At 32.5% G+C, this 23,549-nt stretch overlaps 1 protein-coding gene across 14 annotated transcripts in view; it reads left to right on the top strand.

Moving 5' to 3' along the window:
- SK (small conductance calcium-activated potassium channel) overlaps window positions 1-23,549 on the top strand; it is a 296,251-nt gene that overhangs the window by 262,997 nt on the left and 9,705 nt on the right. For 7 of the 14 annotated variants that reach the window (XR_012103042.1, XM_073082390.1, XM_073082386.1 and 4 more), the window contains exons 3-9: window positions 10,788-10,990; window positions 18,227-18,356; window positions 19,084-19,179; window positions 19,998-20,171; window positions 21,208-21,231; window positions 22,416-22,558; window positions 22,939-23,043. Coding sequence is in view for 13 of the 14 variants with exons in the window: in XM_073082390.1 (XP_072938491.1) it covers window positions 10,788-10,990; window positions 18,227-18,356; window positions 19,084-19,179; window positions 19,998-20,171; window positions 21,208-21,231; window positions 22,416-22,558; window positions 22,939-23,043 (875 nt within the window). In the remaining variant the exon portion in view is untranslated. The remainder of the gene's footprint in view (window positions 1-10,787; window positions 10,991-18,226; window positions 18,357-19,083; window positions 19,180-19,997; window positions 20,172-21,207; window positions 21,232-22,415; window positions 22,559-22,938; window positions 23,044-23,549) is intronic. The other 7 variants (XM_073082397.1, XM_073082393.1, XM_073082398.1 and 4 more) reach the window with 1 other exon arrangement.

Here is a 23,549-nt window from a genome sequence, read left to right as displayed (position 1 = left end):
TCTCATTAATGTTTACTTAGTTTGTATTTGTCTATTTGCCATGTGAGATGCATAATGCAGATGTTCTAGTTTGAAGGGTGTGGTAAGGGAGACATATTTTCTGAGGGGTCCAACTTAGTCCTCAGGGGTAGCGGCGCATCTGTAGTACACCTCAGATAGGAATACCTTATCCTATCTGAGGTTAATTACATAATTTATGTCTATGGGCCGCAGTAGCTACTTAGCTGGTAGACTGCATGCTCGTCTGTTACTCTTATATTATAAAAAAATGATAGTGCAGTGGTTTGATTTGGGGGGTTTCACACTAGGTGTACGCGGATCAAATCCCAACGAAGCAAGAAGGGCCTCTGATTTTCAAAGATTTTACGCATTAGCATATATATTTTAATTGACTTTAATAGTCAAGTACAATATTAAGAGGGACGCTAAATACCTGAAAATCTATAAAAAAGGTCTACACTATGGCCACAGATGCAGACAGTTGCTACCACTAAGGACTGAATTAGAATGCTTTTAATGATGTATCTCTGACTATGTTTTAAAAATTGGACACAGCACAGCTGGACAAAAAGTGTTCAACTTTAAACCATTAAATATTCTCATAAAATTTAATTTCATATTTCTTAACCAAATGTTATTCGTAGATATGTTGATAGCTCCGTGTGATAGGTATTACATGGATACAAGAAGGTAGCGTTACTTGGCAACACGACTTTTAATTGTTATACTTGCAAGTAATTATTTGATCTTTTATAGTATACAAGTGAGTAAAAAAGAAGATCTAAGCAATTTGATAATTATTTTTTAAGAGTAGCTCATAAAAAAGCATAAATAAAACTTGTTTTACGAGCCCGTAAGTTCTAACGAGTAATTAGTCATTAAAACGAAGCCAACAATTACGGTTTCGTCTATTAAATCAAGAAATAACCGTAATTTTTGTATCTTGAACTCGGAAATACGAGTGGATAATTCTTCGAAAAAGAAAGCTTTGTTTCTAAAAACTCCTGAAACCCTTTTACTTTAAAACGAGTTGTTTTTTATTATTAATTACAGTTCCATTCTCGAGTAGGTATTTGTTTCTTTTTACTGACAATTGTTAAAATTCTTTCGTTCAAAAGGATGTTGTTTTTATGTGGTTAGCAATTTTATTCTGTTTTTTTTATTTCACAGACGTTTAAATGACAAATATAAACACAAACGCTAAACTCTACACTGATCATAACAGACTTATGCAAATGATTATTTCTGTCGGTATATTACAATTACACTACTTGCAGATACAATTTTGAACGATGCTAAATTTTGCATCATTAAAATTTTGCTTACAACTTGCACTTAGAGTTTTGGATTGTTTTAACAAGCATAAAAAATCGGGCATGAATAAACTTTCCAACCCGTACTGAATATGCCCCATATATTCTCTTCACTAAAGTGCATGTTTAAGCGCTGGATTACAACAACCTGTTTTAGGTTTTAATTAAATTAAGCCATCAAGCTTGCTAGAAGCTAAATTCAGCTGCCGCTTTTAAGGAAAACATTTTAGCCTAATAATGGAGCTTTAGCCTTATTATTCCTCTTCGTTATTTACGAAACTCTATACATAAAATATTCCTAGCATTTGTGCTACTTTACGCGTATTTCTAAACTAAACGAAGTGTTTATTTTAGTGGATACGAGCGGGTACTTTAGAATTTATTATAAAAGCAAAAATCTTCATTTATAATTAAACTTGGTTTCAGTCATGACCAGTAGATTTCAAATATTTTTAAAGTCTAAATGTTCGATAATAATATTTGTAAGCGTTATCACTTTACTAATGAAAATAAACTGCAGTAATATATTTGTAAAAACACTTCAATTACAAAACAATAATACTCGTGGATGGTAAGAGGTCGCTAGCAAAACTTTTGGTATTCAACATTTTACAGGTTAGCTCTGCGAGTTTAAAAACTAAACTAAAATGTTACGACGTATTCTCATAAACATATAAAAGATATAAATAACAGAGTTCGTGTTAACGTCCCCTGTCATTTCTCAAAACAGTAAAAATGTTACGAGCAACTACATTTCCGCAAAACATTTGCGAAAATGCATGATCGGCCGCATTTGGCAAGCCAGCAAGCCAATAAACTTTTATCTCGGAAACTTGTACAGGAATATGACCACCGTAAGCATTTGCATGCTAATCGATTTTTTCCAAACAGATGTGATAAGTCAGATATCCAAACTTTTTCTAATCCACTTTTTTTTACAAAGTAAAAATTGCTTGTATTATTTTTCTTAGCATTTTTTTTTTTTTCTCGTGGATTATATCCGTCGAATACTCAGATAGTCGCCACATATATATGTAAGTCTACTTAAATACAGCCAAACATATAAAACTGAATTGCCGGAAATAGTTATAATAATATGCATTAAATATAGTTTATGTCTATGAATAAAGTTTTATTTTCAAAGATAGTGTTGTTGACATAATTATTAGCTACTAAGCAATAATTGACTAGGTAGCGTGTTTATAATGGTGTAATAGCAGGAACTTACGTAGCATATTTTGTAACTAATATCCATTATTGAAAATGAATGTAAGCTAGTGGAGACACAGAATTATACGAAACAGTGCAAAACATTCAATTTTGTGTCGCTCTCACCATGGTTCGCGTGACAGAACGTAAAAGTCGAAATGAATAAAAATTGCAAAAGCTAGTTGCATTCAAAGTTTGCTATATCGAAAAGCCATTTATTTTTTGGCCAGATTTTATTTACTTTGCTATTGATACCGTTCGTATCGTGACAAGTCAGCATAAAGAGAATTTTACGGCGCGGTGTTCGATTTAGTCAGTTTTATGAAGATCGGAACGCGCCGCTTCTTGACTTCAATGACAATAAAGTAACGACCTGAAGATTGTGTGCTTAGGTATAAAGAAAACACGCTTTATAATAGATTATAACAAACGTGTGTCATTGACCTTTCGAGATAAATTTTTTGACTAGTAGTGCCATTTATGACGTACATTTTAGACGTTTCCACGTTTACAAAAATATGATTACATATGACTTATGATTGACTATATCTATAAAAACTAAATACTCGTTCATGTTATATGATCAATTTTATCTACGTTAAGACCACCAAAATTATATTAAAAAATGTGTTCATGTTTAAGTTATATCTAGCTTGGATTTCTTAAACACTTCATAAAAAAAGAAGAAAAATTCAGTTAAAAAAAGGCGGATAAATGTTGAAGCAAAACGATGACGTTTTATATAACAATATCGATAAATTATAATAAGATTGTTTTTAGATTAAAAAGGAAAAAGGAATAATTTATTGTGAGCAATCATTGTTAAACGTTACCTACTTAATTTTCTACAGTGTGTGTTAGGAGAGTTAATGAAAAACAATTTCTTGCAAAAAAAGCACTGCACATGAAAATGCTATATAAAATGCGAAGGATATTACAAAAAATACAAGCGTGACATTTACAAAGAAAACGCCTTAACGTGTACTGTGTACTCATATCACGCATACGACGTTTTTGAAATGTTATTATTACGTATAACATTACTACCTGTTATAAAAGAGTTATAATGTTTCTGGCTTATATCCGTTCTGTCTTATTCGCGCTACTATGATCTAATTTTATTAGTCACACTACTCAAACTCGGATTATTTAAGTTAATTTGTGTTATTTTGATTATTCAATACATCATTAATCGGCATACATAATTTACTACGAAAATGGTGGAAAGTGTAATTAATTAACGGTACATTTCATTAATCCTCTTCTTACTAAACATTACAACTATGAATTTACTGAAATGATTATGTATATTCGCAGAAATACGTCCCATTCTTAGTAAATGCAATTTTGCATAGTTACTAAATACGAGGTTTCACTTAAATTACATTTGTTAGATCTTACTCTGCACATAGCAAACCTAATATCCTAACATATATTAACAGACTGAATGCGGTTCTTGCTCAAACGCGATACATAACATATGTGCAATGCAATATGTTCAGTCTAAGACATGTTTACACACATATTGTCTGTGGTAAAGACGTTAGTACATTCATGTTAATTTATGAAATACCTATTTAGGAAGTATTTAATTTTAAGGAATCACCTATGTATGTATGTGCTAGTTATTATACAAGTAATATCAGCAACATTAACTCTTGTTTGGTTCTTTAATGTCTGAAATGATATAGAATAGCTTAGTATACCAGTATTAATGTTCTTTTTTATATTTGAACCTGACGATAAAGCAGACGTGCTACCTGATGGAAAGTAGTTAACGTCGCCTATGGACATTTGCAACACCAGAGGAGTCGCCAATGCACCGCCGGCTTTGAAGGAAAGCTCTTTTTGCATCTTTTTTGAAGAGCCCCATGTCATGAATGTTTTATGCTTTTGTACACATATAAGGAGTTACTTGTTTATTATTCGTGTTTAATAAAAAAGGGAAGATATACAATATGTATTAGCGCAAAAATTTAAACTATTAGAAAACAAAATAAAAATGTCGATCTGTCGATTTTTCAGATATGTAAAAATCGCGTTACATTTATTAAATAAAAATCTCATATTTTTTCACAAACGCCCCAAAAGGAGTTTACCTAATTTAAAAAAGAGAAGTTAATTTCTTGAGGAAGTATTATAATGTTGACGTTAAAATCCTATGTCGGTTCATTCTGAATTCTTGAATCGTGTCTCTCCTTTAAAATGTAGAGGGAGAACTTGTGCCAGTGAGTCACGGAGTCGTCTAAGTTTGTACGTAATGTTCTGTACGCCGTGGGTTTCATAATTACTTTAGCATTAAGCGTTTGGGTTCGAAAATATTTATCTTTAAATGTATTAGATATCTGCTTCGTAGATAATTTTGTTTTTATAAATATATTTTGTAAAAAAGGATTAAACTAAACAGGCGTTGTAGCATTTATTTAACAAACAAATATTAGAAAACAAATAGCTTTTTTTTACTACGAAATAGTGAACAATTATTATTGTACCACTATTTTACAAGCGAATAATATTTCATAATATAGAAATAGTAAGTATTATTTATTAAAGTATCTTCGGGTAAATGTATTTTAAAGAAGAAGAGAACTGAAATAAAAAGTTACCTACTTAATTAAATGACCCGTCACTCGTACCTAACTAATAACGCATAACAGCAGGAAGTTAATATGTAACAATGATATTTCGTAATAACTCGAAGACAAGGAAGAAATGAAGAGATAGCGAACAATAATTATAAGCTCGCAACAAAACAAGTAACCACATAGCGAAGTTACGGCTCATTCCGAGATAGAAAACAGTAATCCATCATCCACTTGCGTTATAGCGTTCCTATTTTCATCAATGTTTCTTTATATTGGACAAGGATCGATGGGTCGTGATTACGATTACTAAGCATTTTGATGTGACTATACAACTTAAGAATAATAGTCATACCGACAGACGTTTCTTTTATTTGCGCGTGTAACAATATATCTTCGCTAACCGCCTTCAAGGTCAGAATTTTTCGCATATTTTTTACATAATCGACACGGGTTCAGTAACATTAGGCTGATTTATCTGGTGTTGAAAATAAGAAAATGTTAATTGGAGTTAATAAATATGCGACTAGGGAACAATTCATTTGGTCTACATTATTACATTTTGTTTTCTGACAATAATTTGTTATTTCATCGAATGAGTAATTTTGGTCCACAAATTTAGAATTTATTATTAACTATCAGCGCATTCAAAGTTACTCATTTATATATTTAACACATCTTTTAGAGTATTTTTAGAATTTAAAGCTACTTATAATTATATTCTGTTAACGCACATATATAGAACATATTGGTCATTAAGTATCAATTTTTGGATCTGTAGCGCTAAAAGAATTATATATTCTTCCGTATCTTAACTCAGTAATAAGCCTAACAGAAATCTGTAATGATAATTCAATTGTAAAATACACTTATATACGGATTCGTAAATTTTAAAAATACAATGCTCTCAGCACAATATACACGTTGATTGTGTAAATACAGTGTTATTTATGTTTGACAAGAACTTTTTAAAATTAACAAACACAGTCGTTCCATTGTCATTAACTACAATATTACAAACTTTTCTGTTGTTCGTTATTTTCATACGTTAACTTGGAACTTTTATCTCGTTGAATTTTAGTCTGGAAACTTTTCAAACCTTGTTTAATACAATTTGCAGTTGTGCATTTAATACTATTCATGTTTACTGAAAGGCGAATATATTGTTTACCATTTTTCCAAAAGATTGCAAGCGCGATGAGATGATTTTAAATTTAAAAGTTAGTGGTAAACATAAAGGTGGATATCAAGAGCCACAATATATTTTATTGAATAATCACAATCAAAAGCATTAGTGCCTTTACACGAATACTCTGGTATTTTATTTCTATAACAAACTTTAATAAAACATTTTACGTCGACGACCTGTTCGGCACATTTACACAATTTTGGTATGAGAGTTCTGACGTCCATTGCCGTTCAGGTAGACGTCTTAATAGTGAATTTAGGGTTGTGGAATTGGGTCTGGATCTCAAACCGTGTGGTCGACCTGAATAACATTAGTCCTTTATTTCCCGCGTTAAGGTGCTAAGCAATTAAATTAAGGGACAGGTAACAGCGTTTTCCTTAGCAGTTACTTATAGTCTGTAGTCACTGACACTCACACCCAAATTAAAATATTATAGTAAATTTCCCTTTTCTAGAAAGGCCTGTTTAGCAACTATGTTTTAAAGACACATTGATATATGTAATTTTGACTACATGCTCGTAAAATATCGTAAAATAAACATTTTGTTATACTTATTTATTAGAAAACGTAAAAAAGGAACAAGTTCGATACAAACGACGTTCAGGGTTTTCAGCTTCGTCAATAAAGGAGTTAAAATTCTAACGTTTGCCAAGTTTCGTAGCTGTTCTACAGGAATTTTTAATTTTCTTCAGTTCATTAAAAAAAACGAAACATTCTTTATATTGTATCAACCACATTGGCAGGTTCTCTTCTTCTAAACTTGGCATGTCACACTGCCATGCGTCTAGATTTCCCTTCCCTCCGTGTGATTAATAATTTGTATCTAGGTCAAATTATGAAAGGGTTTCCCTACTGCTAAAAAATAAACGATTTCTACACTTACAACACCACACTAGGATTCCCTGTATCGTGGGTACCATGCATACAAAGACGAACACACGAACACCCAGACCCAGAACAAATCTAAATTCATCATTCCGATATCTGTCTGGCCGGGGATTGAACCCGGAACCCTTTGTGTGTCAAACCGATATGGTGACTGCTCCGCCACACCGGTAAAAAAGCTAACTTAATATCGGTAACTATACCAAGACTGCCGTATATTTCATCGATGTTTCCTTAATCGATAGAGCTACTTGATAAAATTTTCATATCGTAAACCGCACCATGACCTTGTCGCTGATTCTTGTTCTATACAACCATATTAAACCAGTTTCAGGGGATGAAAAAAATACTCGAGCTCGTTACAATATATTATCATTTCATAAATATGTATTCCTTTTGTTGAACGCTGATATAATTTACGAGCTAATGTCTGCTAAACGATACGTCGTTTAGTATAACATACGTTTTGTTTTACGCGGAAAAACAAAAAAAAATATAAATATAGGTATCATCTGCACATTATATTCATGGTCGAAACAAAAGACAGAAAGTTTGAATGTTTTTGGTACAAAACTGTTAATTTCACGTAGTCGGCAATTATACTTTATATTTAAACTTACACTTACATTAAATTTTGATATTTTACTAAAGTGGTTTTCAATTTTATTTAAAAGTTAGATCTGCTTCGCATTAATCCTATTGAAATCCCAAATCGTCAATAAGCGAAAATTACATCGGGCGATAAAGTTGAGCCGATACTTTAAGCGAATGAGACTATTACAGCCAGATCGGCGAAGTTTAGCCAAATCGCCGACGTGATATTGCTACTCTATCCCGCATTATTGTAAAGTATCGAAAACCCTGCTTGAAAATGTTAACTTTATCAAATTATGTTTTTTTCTATGATACACCCACTGTCCATTAATTTAAATAGATACGTAGAGGTGAAGTAGGTATTTTAACAATAATGTGCAGTGGCTAGATATTGAAATACAACGATTTTCACTTAATCTTTTAGATATTTTAATAAAGCTGCTTTTCTATTTGATTTAAAATTTTAAATCGTTCCACATTACTCCTATTAAAATCCCAAAACGTCAATAAGCGAAAATTACATCGGGCGATAAAGTTGAGCCGATACTTTAAGCGAATGAGACTATTACAGCCAGATCGGCGAAGTTTAGCCGAATCGCCGACGTGATATTGCTACTCTATCCCGCATTATTGTAAAGTATCTAAAACCCTACTTGAAAATGTTAACTTTATCAAATTATGGGTTTTTTTTATGATACACCCAATGTCCATTAATTTAAAAAGATACGTAGAGGTGAAGTGGGTATTTTAACAACAATGTGTAGTGGCTAGATATTTAAATACAACGATTTTCACTTAATCTTTTTGATATTTTAATAAAGCTGCTTTTCTATTTGATTTAAAATTTTAAATCGTTCCACATTACTCCTATTGAAATCCCAAAACGTCAATAAGCGAAAATTACATCGAGCGATAGAGTTGAGCCCGATACTTTAAGCGAATGAGACTATTACAGCTGGATCGGCGAAGTTTAGCCGAATCGCCGACGTGATATTGCTACTCTATCCCGCATTATTGTAAAGTATCTAAAACCCTGTCGAAAATGTTAACTTTATGGAACGTCCAATATTCATTAATTTAAATTGATATGCAGAGGTGAAAGTGAAACCATGGTTAATTTACTGAGTAGATAATTTTAAAATAGCTCCTAACTTGTTTATAGCTCATATCTTGGTTATGATTTTATTGCTGTTATTCCTGTTTCTTTTGTATAAGAACTGTATTGTGGGAATAAATATGTAAAACTCAATACAAATACTAATATAATAGAATGTATGCGAATAATAATTATGATATAACGATTTTAAGATTTAATATTAATACGTATACTTTAATAAAATAATTTGAAAACACTTCGAACTAATGTCGATAAAAAAATATTTACGTGATAACACTATAATGTTTTCAAATAACGTGTGAAACTTACCATTGTACATTAGGATGCATTGCTAAATAATGACCTATCCTTAAGCTCCGAGGAAACCAATCAAACTAATGGGCTGATAATGATTACAAATTACAATCAGAAGCATAAATTATGAAGCCAGCTAAATTCCAACATATAAATTCATCGCATTTGCTAATGTCCTTTGTTGCTAATGGAATTATGGAATGAATACGAAAGCTCATATCGCGAAGCTTTAGCAGCGTCGCTTTTAAGTTTTCCTCTCCACAAGAACAAGTTAATTGCACAAATTTGAATAATTTATAACAGTCTCATATCAGGTTACAATAAATGTTAGAAGTCGTATAATTATACCCATATTATGAATGGTGCTTATTATTATATACAGGCTGCTCTGTCATTAATAGATAACCTTCTAACGCGTAGGTCGCACTAGGCTCTATCAGAACATCGACGTTTATTTAAATTGAAGCTTTCGTAGTACTGCGAGCTATTTACATTTTTACAAAATTAGTCAAATTTTACGCCCTTCGTTACTCCTTGAGTTAGCAAGATTGTAATTGTGTTTATTTAAGAAAAAAAATCTCAAACTTAAATTTGAATATAATATTTTATAGGGTTGAAATTTTTACTTAAAATTTAGTAGGTGAACATAAATTAATCTGTGATACAACATGTCTGTATTGTGATGTGATACCGTAATTTGAAATCAACTGAATCTATTTTATTAGGTTTTACAAGAGTTGAGGCAATTACTTGTATTTATATTTACTCAAAAGGGCATTAACAGAAATATAAAAATGATTTATATTAACGTACCTTCCAAAGTAACATAAAATCGCTTGATATACCCGTGTTACCTTCAGTTGTGGCCGACCGCAGTATATTTTGAAGGGAAACGATCATTGTTATGTTAAAAAGGGTAAAGTGGGACGGATCATAAAAAATATTGTACATGTGGACAATATTCGCAAAGTCCTATCCCTCAGATGTATTTACAACGACATTAGTAGGTATCTAACGATAGATGTTCTTTTATCTATCTCGGATATTTATTTTATGGTTGGTATATTTTTGGGGTATACGAAACGTTCTTATCTCCGTTGAGTATGTAGATCTTAGCTGATCTATTTAGTTTAGGAATGGCGGGCGAAGTAGGAATTTTAATGGGTTACCGCTAGCGTTTAGATTGCAGTTGATTTAATGACGTTCAGGCATAATAACAGGTTAAAGTAAATATTACATATCACGCTACTATTACATGTAACATGTGACACATGTGTTTTTTGTTAAATTTTCAAGTGAAAAGGAATTATAGTATCAACAAAAATGAATTGGCGTAGGTATATGTATACACATATATACAGTGTTTTTACAAAGATATATAAATACATACATATATAAATTCATACAAACATACATAAATACATACATTACAGCTGTCATTGCTTGCTAAGCGGAACATGACATACTCATATCTACAGCCATACTGTCAGCATTAGCATGTCGGTGACACGTTGGTGAAAATCGTTCGCGCCTCAAGAACCTTTCACTTCAACCAGAATCGTGAAGTGTCTCTAAACATAATTTTCGTTCCATTTCCATTCCAGCTGCGGAAGCCGGTGTCGACGCTCTCGATCCCCGGCGCGATGAAGGCGTACTCCAGCGGGAGGGACGCGGCGACCGAGGAAGCAGGGGTCGCGCTCGTCGGCGTGCACAGCGAGTACCCGCGGTACGGGGAGGAGCGCGCGCTCGGCGGCGGCACCTACAAGGGCGGGGGGGCGGCCAAACATAAACCAAATATAGGATATAGGTTAGTCGATCATTATTGTTGCTCTTACTCACTGCTAGATCTTCTCGATCATTATCACATTCATCAATAAAAATCATAGTCACCGCAAGGACTTTTTTGTAAAGTTGAAGGAGCAAGCGTATATAGAGTCCATCTGATAATACTGCTGCTCATGGACATCTACGACTTTTTCCATATAGAACAGAGGTACAAACTTTTTTGTAAATTTGAAGTAGCAAACGATCATGCGGTCCACCTGATTTTAAGTTGACTATGCCACCCTCGGACGTCTGCAATCAACTCCACATAGAAGAAGAGTACCTAAAGCCTGGGTCACTGATGCCACTGCTGAGAATTAAAGTCGTCTCATATTTAAGTTTGCTGGAATTTACACATCATCATCATCAACCCTTTAATATCTGCTGGGTATTGGAATTTACACGCTTCCGTCGAAATGAAAAGATTTGTAAAAAGAAGGATAGTTCTCTTTTCATGATTAGAAGGATTAAGATCCATGGTCCAACAAGCAGAACTATTGCGATTAGATCGTCACGCATCTTCAATAATCACTTTTTAGTTAATTCTCGATCCTTGAAAGATCGTAAGCAAGGGTTTTAACCTCTGACTTCCGACGTTCATAGCCTCCAAATTAATATCACTAATCTATCGCTCTGATATTCCAATCAACAAACATATCATTAATTAATCAACTAAGGAATCAGCGAGATTTGCGACCAAGCATAATAAATTAAATATAGATTAGTCGACGAACGCATAAATTAATTAAACCAAGTAGAGTATAATAATTATACAATTAAACTTTTGTCTACAAGCATAAATACCAAGATAGTATTGGACTTGTCCGCGATCATCAAAATATAGGGAGTACATGGCAGCAAAGCAGTATTTGGGATGGGATAAACCAAGAAACTAATTGTAAGATGGCTAATCCGTATAGGAATAGTAACTAGGCAACAAATTTGTTAAGTACGTTAAAAAAATCCTTTTAAATCTCGCTCTCATAGATAGCAAATAGCGCGCTCCTTTGTGTCACCTTTATTTAAGGAGTTGCAACGAATGTTTTAATCAAAGCGAATGATCGCCGCCTTACCTTTTAAAGTAAGAAGGGTTTGTGCCGTAGACGTAGTCCTTCACACTTGCTGAATGCGGACAACTTTAAAAACTTTTTTCCAGAACTTTCAGGCACATAGGTCGCCATTAGCGCAACTTATAATTCATTTCCAATAGTTCATAGACATTGTTCACTGTTCATACTTAGCAATATTACAGTGTTGGTTTCACGTAGCTCATTACATAAAACCATTCACAAAATAATAAACATCTGTGGTCAACTTATGCAAAACCAAGCCAAAATTTAATTAAGGTTGGGTATGTAGGCTGGTCTAGTGCACTTGTAATTGAATTCTATTACTACATTAGCCTACTACGTTACAATAGAATGCTGCATATTAATGAGAACCGCATATGCCAGCCTCGATGTTAAAGCTGCTACATTTCAAATTGGCTAGTGTATTTCTACGCCTATTATTAGTTAGATACAGTAACTATTATTGTTAGTGCGATTTTCGATTAGAGGTTGCGTTAATCGGCTTAGTTAATGCAACAGATTAGTTTGTATGGAATATAAAAGAAAATGCTTTGATAGTTTTAGGTATATTATTGCAGTGAATATAATGCCATATCAAATATATATACATTATATTACGACTTGCAAAATATGTATTAACAATGAAAATTATCTATAGAACATAGTTTGCAGGAGCGTACTTAAAAAATTACAACTTAGAGCGATTCTATGATAAAAGTATTAATATGTAAAGAATTGGTAATCTAAGTAAAACGGCGTTTTTTCAAATTGGAAATATTATGTAATATTTTTTCTAAAATAAAATGTACATAATCAATTTCTACATATACAAAACCTTTAACTAAACCTTATTCGTCAAAACTACCTCTTAAATTGTATTACATTGCAAATGCATTGCTCTTCAAACATTCACAAGAAGTATTTTTCTAGCCGGGCTTTTAAAGTTGGATACGTCTCACAAAGTAGGAGATTCACAATCCAGTAACTTATAAAATATTTGCTAAAAGAGAACATCGATTCTATTTGTTAGTGAGCAATGCGAGTGTAGGTGGAAGCATTTCGCATACAAGAGAAATGCGATATGTATCAATTCAATACAAATAACAGAAGTTACTTTGCTTCAGAAAGCTAAAGCTTAACATAAATGTTAAATGCATACAACAAACCTCAGTGGAAATGATAATAATTTTACGCTTGCACTATTCTAGTGGTAGTTGGCTGCATACAATGCAAATAAGGGAGAAATATTGTAAAACATTCATGTTATCTGATAATCTACGAAACTGAAATTCATGAAACGAACAAAGGATTTCGTTTCATACTCTGGTGGGTTGCTTGTAAATATTTCAACAGCATTCATTTTATATATTAAATTTCGTAGTTTTATGTGTAAACATACAATACGATATATACGATAATGAAGATAAATAAGATTACACCACGGATTAAACAGACAAGATTTGACAAGTATTTCAGTGACACTTGGATATTTCATACTGACAGATTTTTTACTGCAATTCTGCATTATAAAAAAAAGATGCAGTTCACTGGAACGTCTTTCGAACGGTGTTCTTATACACAATCTCGATAAACATATTAGTAGTTTACTAAAAATAAACCCTTATCCGGTACATAATTGTCTAAAAATTTGGTAGGTGATAAAATACACACCGTGCGCTCTCATACACAATCTTGATATATAAGTGGTTTACTAAAAATAAACCCTTATCTGGTACATAATTGTCTAAAAATTTGGTAGGTGATCAAATACACATCGTGCGTTCTCATACACAACCTCGATATATAAGTGGTTATTAAAAATAAACCCTTATCCGGTACGTAATTGTCTTAAAAAATTGATAGGCGATCAAAAATATGCAACGTGTGTGTGGGCGTTTACAACCCAATTCTTTGTTTGACGATAGCGTTTACTATTTCCATTAAGGCTTGGGGCAATATAAAACCAATAAGCTGCGTAATAAAGCTGAGGTCGATCTTAGTGTGCGGAGAACCAGACTTTTCCCCCGAGGTCAGGAAACTAGCTATGAACTAGTGATGAAATAACAAATATATAACATTAATGATGTGTTAAATCATCACATATTAACCTTAAATCAAAATTTAATCTTAAAACATTTCCATCCAATCGTTAATTTTGAAGTTAGGTCACAATTCATAATCATATTATGTCTTAAAATTGTACGTAAACTGTGTTTGATAGAAAACGTCAATGAGCACTAAATTTTCCCATTGTTATTATTGAGGTTCTGAACGTGGAACCAGCTTTGGTTCGAATCCGCAGACACTACCGCAACACTTATGACTACCTACCTTATATACCTTATCAGTACCCTTACCATGAGTTTTTACGTTTTGACAAATATGACTGTTTACGTATTTGTTGTATTTGTTTACGTATTTGCCCATATAATTTCCAATCAGCGCCCCCATCGGATTATATCAGAACTTGGAAATTGTATGGGCCAATACGTAAACATATACTGAAACAGTCATATTTGTCAAAACGTAAAAACTCATGGTAAGGATACAGTAGTGTTGACTGATGCTATGTTCATTTTGAAGGCCACACCCTTCAAAATGAACATAGCAGTCAACACTGCAGGAAGACATACTTAGCTGAAACTTAGTCAACTTATCTGGGAAATGATCTTATCTGGTGCTTATCTGGGGCTCTTAAATTTACCTTTACAAAAGTACTGCGATGATAGACTGTTTTTGTACTACGAAATGTTTCAGCTAATTTTTCTTAAACATTTCGCTTAGCTGTATACTCCGCTCATTCTCCACTTCATCAAGTCCTTTATTACGTGCGCTGGCCTCCAAATTGGTACAGTTTTCCTCAATACCACAACATTTCCCAAGATAGCTCGCCAACTGTCGTTATTTTAATGCTACGTACTGAAGGCCAGATGTGAACAACAGTTGTAGCTAACACTATAATAAAAAGCTCTCTTGCAATTTAGAGTTGTATAAAAAAATCATAATGGCTGCTAAAACATAATGTTTTACTGTATACAATATACTTGAAAACTACAGAAAATTGTCAAGTTAATAGTACTAGATTATGTTAGAAAAATAAAAAAGCACTTAATATGGTTTGTTATTATTTTTTGTAATCTTTTTATAAAGAACTCTTTTTATACTTAGGCCATATTAGGATTCACTACGATGACTATATATTAAAACATTTTAAAATAAAATCTATTATAATCAGATGTTTAGCTAGTGGAATATTAAACCCGGAACATTATATATCGGACCGGTATATTGACAGCTTCACCGGGTCAAATCTTATCTAATGAATGCGTACGTTCTACGAGTACATTAACTGTCTCGTACGGAATGACAGGCGAATTTCATAAAAATAATATCATTGTTCATATATATATTAAAAATAATATGCTATACCCTGTTTATATTTAATCTATCTATCTATTTACAAACTTAAAATATACATACAATATACACAAAAAATATAATTTAAACAAAAAGAGAAATATTAAAACTTAAATAATTAAATATAAAACAATGAGTACAAATCACTGCCTCCCGGTAGAGACCCAAGAATGCTGGCTGCGGCATGTATGCTATACCCTGGAATTTCGTGAAGTGTATTTTTAAAATAAAAGGCGTATAAAAAACTAAGGCTATTCTGAATTAATTATGACTACACAAACAACGGTTCCAGTTTTCAGCGTTTACACCCAACACCCTGCAATTAAAATAGACGTAGAGTAAAGCAAACCATATAATTTTCTCAAATCGTGTCGCTTAGCTCACAAGGGCTATTTGTATACGGACTAGTTTAAGTATGACGACTTACTAGGTGATCCCTATTCCTACTTATTAAGACTCAAAATCGCAAACACGCGCGGAATTTACAAGAACCATAACCTTTTCTAAGGTAGAAAGGTTTACACGAGGTGACGTAGCGTTTAACAGCTTTCTCACCTAGTTAGTTTTACGTGTCAATTTTGTATGCTAATTTACCTTCTTATTCAACTTGTGTTGAAATTTGTTTAAAGTTTTCGTATAAGTAATTTTTAATATATTACCTAATTATTATTTGTAAAAATTTCGTAATTTTTCAAAATAATATTTTTATGGAAATTCTCAGTGTGGTATGGGAGACAAACTTAATCGAGGCGTTCTTACTTCGACTTCGCCTTAGTCCTCAGAGGTTGCAATGTATATGTGGCTGAACTTAGGTAAAGTTTAGTCTGGGGTCTATCTGGGGTTAATTACAGATGTCTATGGACAGTACTGGCCATTTACCATACGACGAACTGTATGCTCGTAAATAAATTAAAGAAATCAATTTTCAATGACATCTACTGTCGTATTGATTCTACTTATTCTAGAATCGTCTAGAACGTCAGAATATTCAACAACCAAATGATTATTGTTTTCAATAAAGTAGAGCGGGTGGTGCTTACAAGAATCGATAAAATTATGCCTACTCAATATGTTAAACCTGCCTCTAAATCACTTAGCGTTATACATACACTCGTTTATCACACCCATAAAAACTGTACATAACATTTTCCGTATACTTTTACCTTGAAACAGAAATAACTTGCATCGAGGCCGGATCGAAATTGATCGTTTTCAGAATTTATAAGTGCATGTCTCTTTAATTATTTACATTGTAAGACCTTATGCATATTTTGTAAGGCGTTGAAAGCAGACTTGTGACCTAGTTATATTTTTTTCAAACAAACCACTTTCGAAGCGTTCTACGTAGGTAGATTATAATATGTGTTTGAAATAATAACTTGAAAATAATAATTGTTTGTTGAAGTAATTTAAGTTAATACTGGATGTTAACAAAGTTAACACTTCCGATTTATTGAATTTTGATATTTAAAAAAAATATATATTTTTATTACATTTTAATAATTGCTCGCAATTCGAATAAAAAATGAATTTTAATGTTTCACAATCAATTTGACTCCGTAAAATCATTATCGCCCCAAAAGGTGTTTCCACTATTGAATTGTCAGCCGCCAATCACTTTTTTCGTAGAAATAAAATTTCATTACCTTTTACTGGAGAACCTCGAGATCATAATAAACTGAATGGAAGATTCTTCATAGTGACGACACGACATTGCACAACGCCGGTATCACAGACATATTTTTTAATAGACAAGTGTATAAACTCTGCTTATTAAAAGATTTTATAAATGTAATTCAATTAAAAATAGCAAATTGTACCTACAATTCGTCATTTATTTTTACATACTATTAAAAAATGCAACAAAGATTTTTTCCTATTTTTTTATTATTTATTGTTGAGTAATGATAGAAGCCATGGATATTTTTGATTGCTTAATTCCTAAAATTAATTATTTGATTATCTTAGGTGAACATAAATCAGTTCGCTTAAACACAGAGTGTATAAAACTTTTTTCTATCGTAACAGTAGGTAACAGAACTGACACGATTATTTTCATACAGGTGGTGGTATATACGTTATCTATTTAAATTTGAGTCCATGATCGGCAGTGACAGAAGTTCTGACAGCATTGGTACCGTGTCGTGTCGTTGTCGGTCCGATGAAAAGCGCCAAATGTCGAACTTTGGGTGGTTGTCGATAATTTTAGAACAGACTTAGAGCGAGGATATTGATAGAGTCCGAGTTCAACGATTATGACGACCCCTCAGTAAATCTAATCCACTAAATCCGTTCGCTCGACACGAACTACGCCGGGTTCAATTAATGGCGTTTGTGATCCAGATTTAATTTGAAGTTTGATAACTCACCCGTCATACTTATGGCTTGGCAACGATTAATTATTTTGATTAATCGACTATTTGAATATTATTACAGAAATAAAATGCGGTTTGATGCTTAGAGCACATTGAGTTAAAGGTTGTAGACCTATTCGTTTGACCCAGTGGCGATAACTTTATTTGTTTCTGGCTTTTAAGTAACAAAACACAGCTGAATTACTTTTACAATATTTAGAATATTTCCGTATAAATTTCATATTTGAAAAGAAACAAGTTATTGATTTAATAGATCCTTAAAACACTGCGCACTTAATCATATTTAAACAAAATTAAATGCAAAAGTAAAACTTTTTTATTTAACTTTTTAATTTTGATGTATTTTCTTACTTTCAGGTTAGGTAGAAGAAAGGCGTTATTTGAAAAAAGAAAACGAATAAGTGACTACGCGTTAGTGATGGGCATGTTCGGTATTGTAATCATGGTTATAGAGAATGAACTTTCAAGTGCTGGTGTATACAATAAGGTAAGATGACAATTTAACTTCAATATACATTCTGAAGGTAAAACCATTATTGCTTCGATTCCAGCGGCACCATCGCCACACCTATTTCTTCCTTATAACAGCAGTGTTAAGCGCTGCTGCGTTCTGGTTTGAAGGGTAGGGAAGACAAAGGTACTTTTCCGAGGCGTTCCAGTTTAGTCCTCAGGGGTAGCGGCGCATCTGCGGCCGACCTCCGGTATGAATATTTAATCCTATCTGGAGTCGATTACAGATGTCCATGGGCGGCAGTAGCCACTTACCATCAAGTGGACTGCATGCTCGTCTGCTACTCCTATATTATAAAAACATGTGTATTATTTACGGCAAACATAACGAATAATACGATGTTTTAGGTGTGGTATATTATTTTTATGTTAAACTTAGAACTTACTGGAAGTATCTTCCAGACTTTCACTAGTTGTAGAAAAAACCCAACCAAAAGTAGGGTTAAGAATTTTTGCAGCCGTGTCCAAGTTTGATGTTCACGCCGCACCGAAATCAAATTTAATTTCTGTTTAAAATCCGTCACAGATGAACATCGCAAAGTAACGGCTTCGCCTTAAGACTAAGTTGGAAAGCCCCGTAAAACAATTGTGCCTTAAATCGGTATGCGCTTGGGCATACTACCCAAAATCTTAAGACACTCGCAGGATTTTGATGCGACGAGTGTAGAAAACGTAATTTATTTAGATTATTTGTTATTTTTCAGGCGTCGTTATATTCTCAGGCGTTGAAGACGCTTATATCAATGTCTACTGTGATTTTACTCGGCCTAATCGTCGCGTATCACGCTTTAGAAGTACAGGTAAAAATATTTAGATATTTATACATAAAAACATTATTTAAATATTTTTTAAATGACAGTGAATAGAAAAATGAGACTGGAATTTCAATACGTGTTCGCATACCGTCACACGAAAACGACAGGATCAAAGATTTATTATTCGCCATCCATTAGTTGTGATAAGATATTTAGCACGTGTCACGCATATATTACAGAATGTTGTGGCTGATTTATATTTCGAATATTTTAAAGTTGTGGCATAAGCAAAGATATTCATGCCGCCCTATTTAGATTTTCATGACTAGTGCAGCATAACGATGTTATTGTGAAGTATAAGACGATTTGTGTTTTCTAAAACCTTTTATTCTATAAAAATCTCACATCAGACAAATCAAGGATATGGTATATCAATATTACGTAAAAATTACGGATTTCTCCACATATACACTAAATATATAGCCCAAAATGCTTAACATCAAACCCATAGATTTTGATGTTAAATCTTATATTTATTTTACCTTTGTACCTTCCCGTACCCTAATACATGTTTGTCAAAATTTAGAATAAAAATACGATATATCCCGCCACACGTACGTCATAAGTATAACTTGTAATTTATTGGAAAAATGAATAAAGAGCGTACGGCAAAGAATATCAAAGTTTCTAGCCTAATGCCTTGTAATTTATGTATATTATCATTGCTTTATGACATTGAGAACTTTCATAAGTATTACATACGATTACCTTCTTCATATGTCATGTTGAAAGGAGTAGGCGTATACATTGAAAATTAAACATAAAAAGCTGTCGTTTTAACATAGTTCTTATTCCAATTTCAGTTATTTATGATAGACAACTGCGCCGACGACTGGCGGATAGCAATGACTTGGCAGAGGATAGCTCAAATCGCCCTGGAACTTGCTATCTGCGCGGTCCATCCCATCCCCGGTCAGTACACCTTCACCTGGACCACCAAGCTGGCCAATAAGGGAGGAGTTATAGGCGTTGAAGTTGTGAGTACCACGTTTTTATTCGCAATTTTATCGTCTAATGAGTTTTTCTTTGGCTTGGTTTATACGCATCTATAACAAGAAGCACGGAGTGCGTTATCAAATTCCTAGAACGCATGCTATAATAATACATTGTGTAGAATGTATAAGAAGTAATTTTTACAATTATATGAAACATACTTTTAGGCGGGAAAACTTTAACTATATTAAAATTTATAATTATCTGAAGTAATTTGACGGATTTATCGCATAGTATTAATAGTGATTGGCTAAATATCGATACTTCTGTATCGAATAGAACTTTTTTAAGTCGTAAGTTACATCTCGATTTTTTGATAAAATTAAAAAGACTCGGAATATTTCATCCAATTCAATTTTGTATATGGATAAATAATATTTCGCGAATGTTTGTCTACATAAATACTAAAATACTATCTGACATTAAATAAGCAACTCAAACTTAGTGCAACGTACTTAAAAATAACGATATAATTAACGATTTTATTAAATCATCGTGCAATATTTTTGTATTTTAATTTATTATAGCTGCGTGCATACCAGGCATTAATAGTCCATAGTGGCCTTCCCTTGGACCGTTTGGTCTTTGTGGCATTGCCTTTATGGTCATGACCAATGATATTAAATACAAATGTGTCTAATCATTATTATGTATCCCATTAATACGCACGTGTCTCTTGACAATATTACAAACAAGTACAAGAGACAGAATTGCAAATAAAATACTACTACTATGAAAACGTAGCGTAGATTTAATTAAGATACTCAGTTTAACTGAAGATTTATGAATTTACTTATGATTGACAAAATTTTCTAATTTACGCTTTTTAGCGATTTTAGACAAAATAGTGCTGTTTGGTGTTATTTTTCTCTGCATGCGATGAAAAATATAAATAAAAAGACTGTAGTTGGACATCTATATAACTCTATTAATTAGATCTGTCATTCGTATAATAATTATGATTTGCCATTTATCATTATTTATTTTGTAACGATATTTATTGTTTAATTTTCTTCATAGGGCACAATGTATAAGCAAATTCAGGTCTGTATTCGCTTTCGAGTTTGAAGTGAGATTAGTCGTTCTGTTTTAATAGCATGCGTCTGGATTGTTGGACTGACAGTAAATGTATTTATCACTGGTTCTATTGTGCGTTTATGCTACTTTTTCATTGTGATTCGAAGATTATTTTTTCATAAATGTATTATGTTTACGATTTACTTTTAATAATAAGTCCATGAACTACGTGCGTCATAAAGTATAAATTTGAGTATTTTTTGGGTTTTTAATGTATATTTGGATAACAATTTTATAACAAAATCTTTTAAAACAACGTTAAAATAGCCAATTTCAATTTATTTAAGTAGAAATATTCATATTTTTCTCGTATTTCATTATAAAAATATTTTAGACATAATAAAACTAATCTCGCATTTGTATCGCCATATTGTTTTTAACAAATTTTATCTACAAATCACATCGTAAAAAGTAGCATTATAAAATCCGTTTGTTCACTTTTTTACGTACCCATGTTGTGTCTGAAATGTGACGTATTTTTATTGGATCAATTCGCGTGTCTCATTGTAGTCTAATTTATACAAATTGTTCAGAGCTTATGTGACCAAGTAACAAATATTATAATATGCGTTGTAACTAATAACTAGTCTAAAATTTTAGTATTGAATGTCAGTCAGAGTTTAATTTCACTTGCCTTAACTTACACGTAAAGAAGTTCTTATATCTTTCAGGGAATATTAATTGTTGTTTCTATACCTGCATTAACAGAACGTGTTTGAAACGGCACATCACTAGCACGCTAATTTATTGTTGACATCAATTTACTTGGCCATATAAGCTCTTCAATTTGTATTACTTAAATGTTATGAGTGACTGAATTTTGTATTGTACAGTTTGGATTGAAAGCATCACGATTAAAATAAGTTTGATGTTATATTGCTCAGAATTACTGAACATTATTATGTTAAGTGACCTAAAATCTCAAATATTATAATTAAAATCTCCGATTGTAAAAAAAAAAATAATGAGGGTTTAAAAAAAATGTTTATTTTTCTTGCACGTTAAGATTTTAAACGAAATTATTATATTGATTGGTAATTAGTTTTAATGCATTATTTATGAAAGCCTCAGTAATATAAAACTATTTTTCCCCGCCAATAAAATGTAATTATACAGCAAATCCCATTTTGATTCTTTTGTATACATTCCAGGTGCCATATGACGTCACACTATCACTACCTATGTTCTTTCGACTGTATCTAATATGCAGAGTGATGCTGCTACACAGTAAACTGTTTACTGATGCCTCATCGAGAAGTATAGGCGCCTTGAACAGAATTAATTTTAATACTAGGTGAGAACAAAAATATCTAATATGACTACTACGACATACTGTCATTGCCAGAGAATTCTTTTAAAATGAAATTAACATACCTAATAATATTTTTTTAGAAAATATATCTAATAAATATCTTATTCGAGTACAGTCCGCGTAAAACTGCTAGGCCGCTATGAATGTAGAAATAAATCCCGTCGCCATAGGAAATTGTATTACTACTACACCTGCTTGCAACCACTTCAGAGCGGACATCAGTTTACAATTAATATTGTGTCAGTCATTTCATTCATTCAATGATTTAACACTGTTTTAATTGAGGCGTAACCAAATATACAGTCAATTTATGCTTTTTTAATGTCTTGAATTTTATTGGAGTTGCTTCTTACGATTTACAGATTTGTATTGAAGACTCTCATGACTATATGCCCCGGCACCGTTCTTCTTGTGTTCATGGTATCGTTATGGATAATCGCTAGTTGGACTTTAAGACAGTGTGAAAGGTTGGTATCTTGAGATGTGTTATTCACAATGCTAATATATCTATTATATGCAATAAGATAAACCGCTTTTATTGCGGTATTAACTGTAACACGGAATAAGAATTTTGAATATTCATTTGCTCATTTAGTTCGTTGATGTGTATTATATATTTGAAAAGCTATTCATTTTCCGTATTTTATCCCATCAGTATTTATGCTTTCACTATTTTAGTTTGAAAACTGTGTACTGTGGTGAACACTTGATTATTCATTATACAAACTTGTTACGAATTCACTGGTGTACTGCCTAAGTGGGCATGCTATTGCTTTTGTACTGTGGCGTTGTGGAAATATTTTTGTTGCTTATGTACCTTCTGTGTTTTCCATTGTCAGTGTAACTTGAAATATATATGAAGAGTTAACGTAGTAATTTACCACCACGATGTAATACAAAGAGTTTGACTTTGACTAATTTCGCAACTGTAGATATCAAACGAAGGAACACTAATGCTGTTATCAATTCATTA

The sequence above is a fragment of the Epargyreus clarus genome, unplaced genomic scaffold, assembly GCF_041222505.1.
Source record: "Epargyreus clarus isolate Ecla_fem2 unplaced genomic scaffold, WU_Ecla_fem_2.2 ptg000017l, whole genome shotgun sequence".
NCBI lineage: Eukaryota > Metazoa > Arthropoda > Insecta > Lepidoptera > Hesperiidae > Epargyreus > Epargyreus clarus.
The sequence above is the reverse complement of the archived record's forward strand: the minus strand, read 5'-3'. Positions and strand labels throughout refer to the sequence as shown.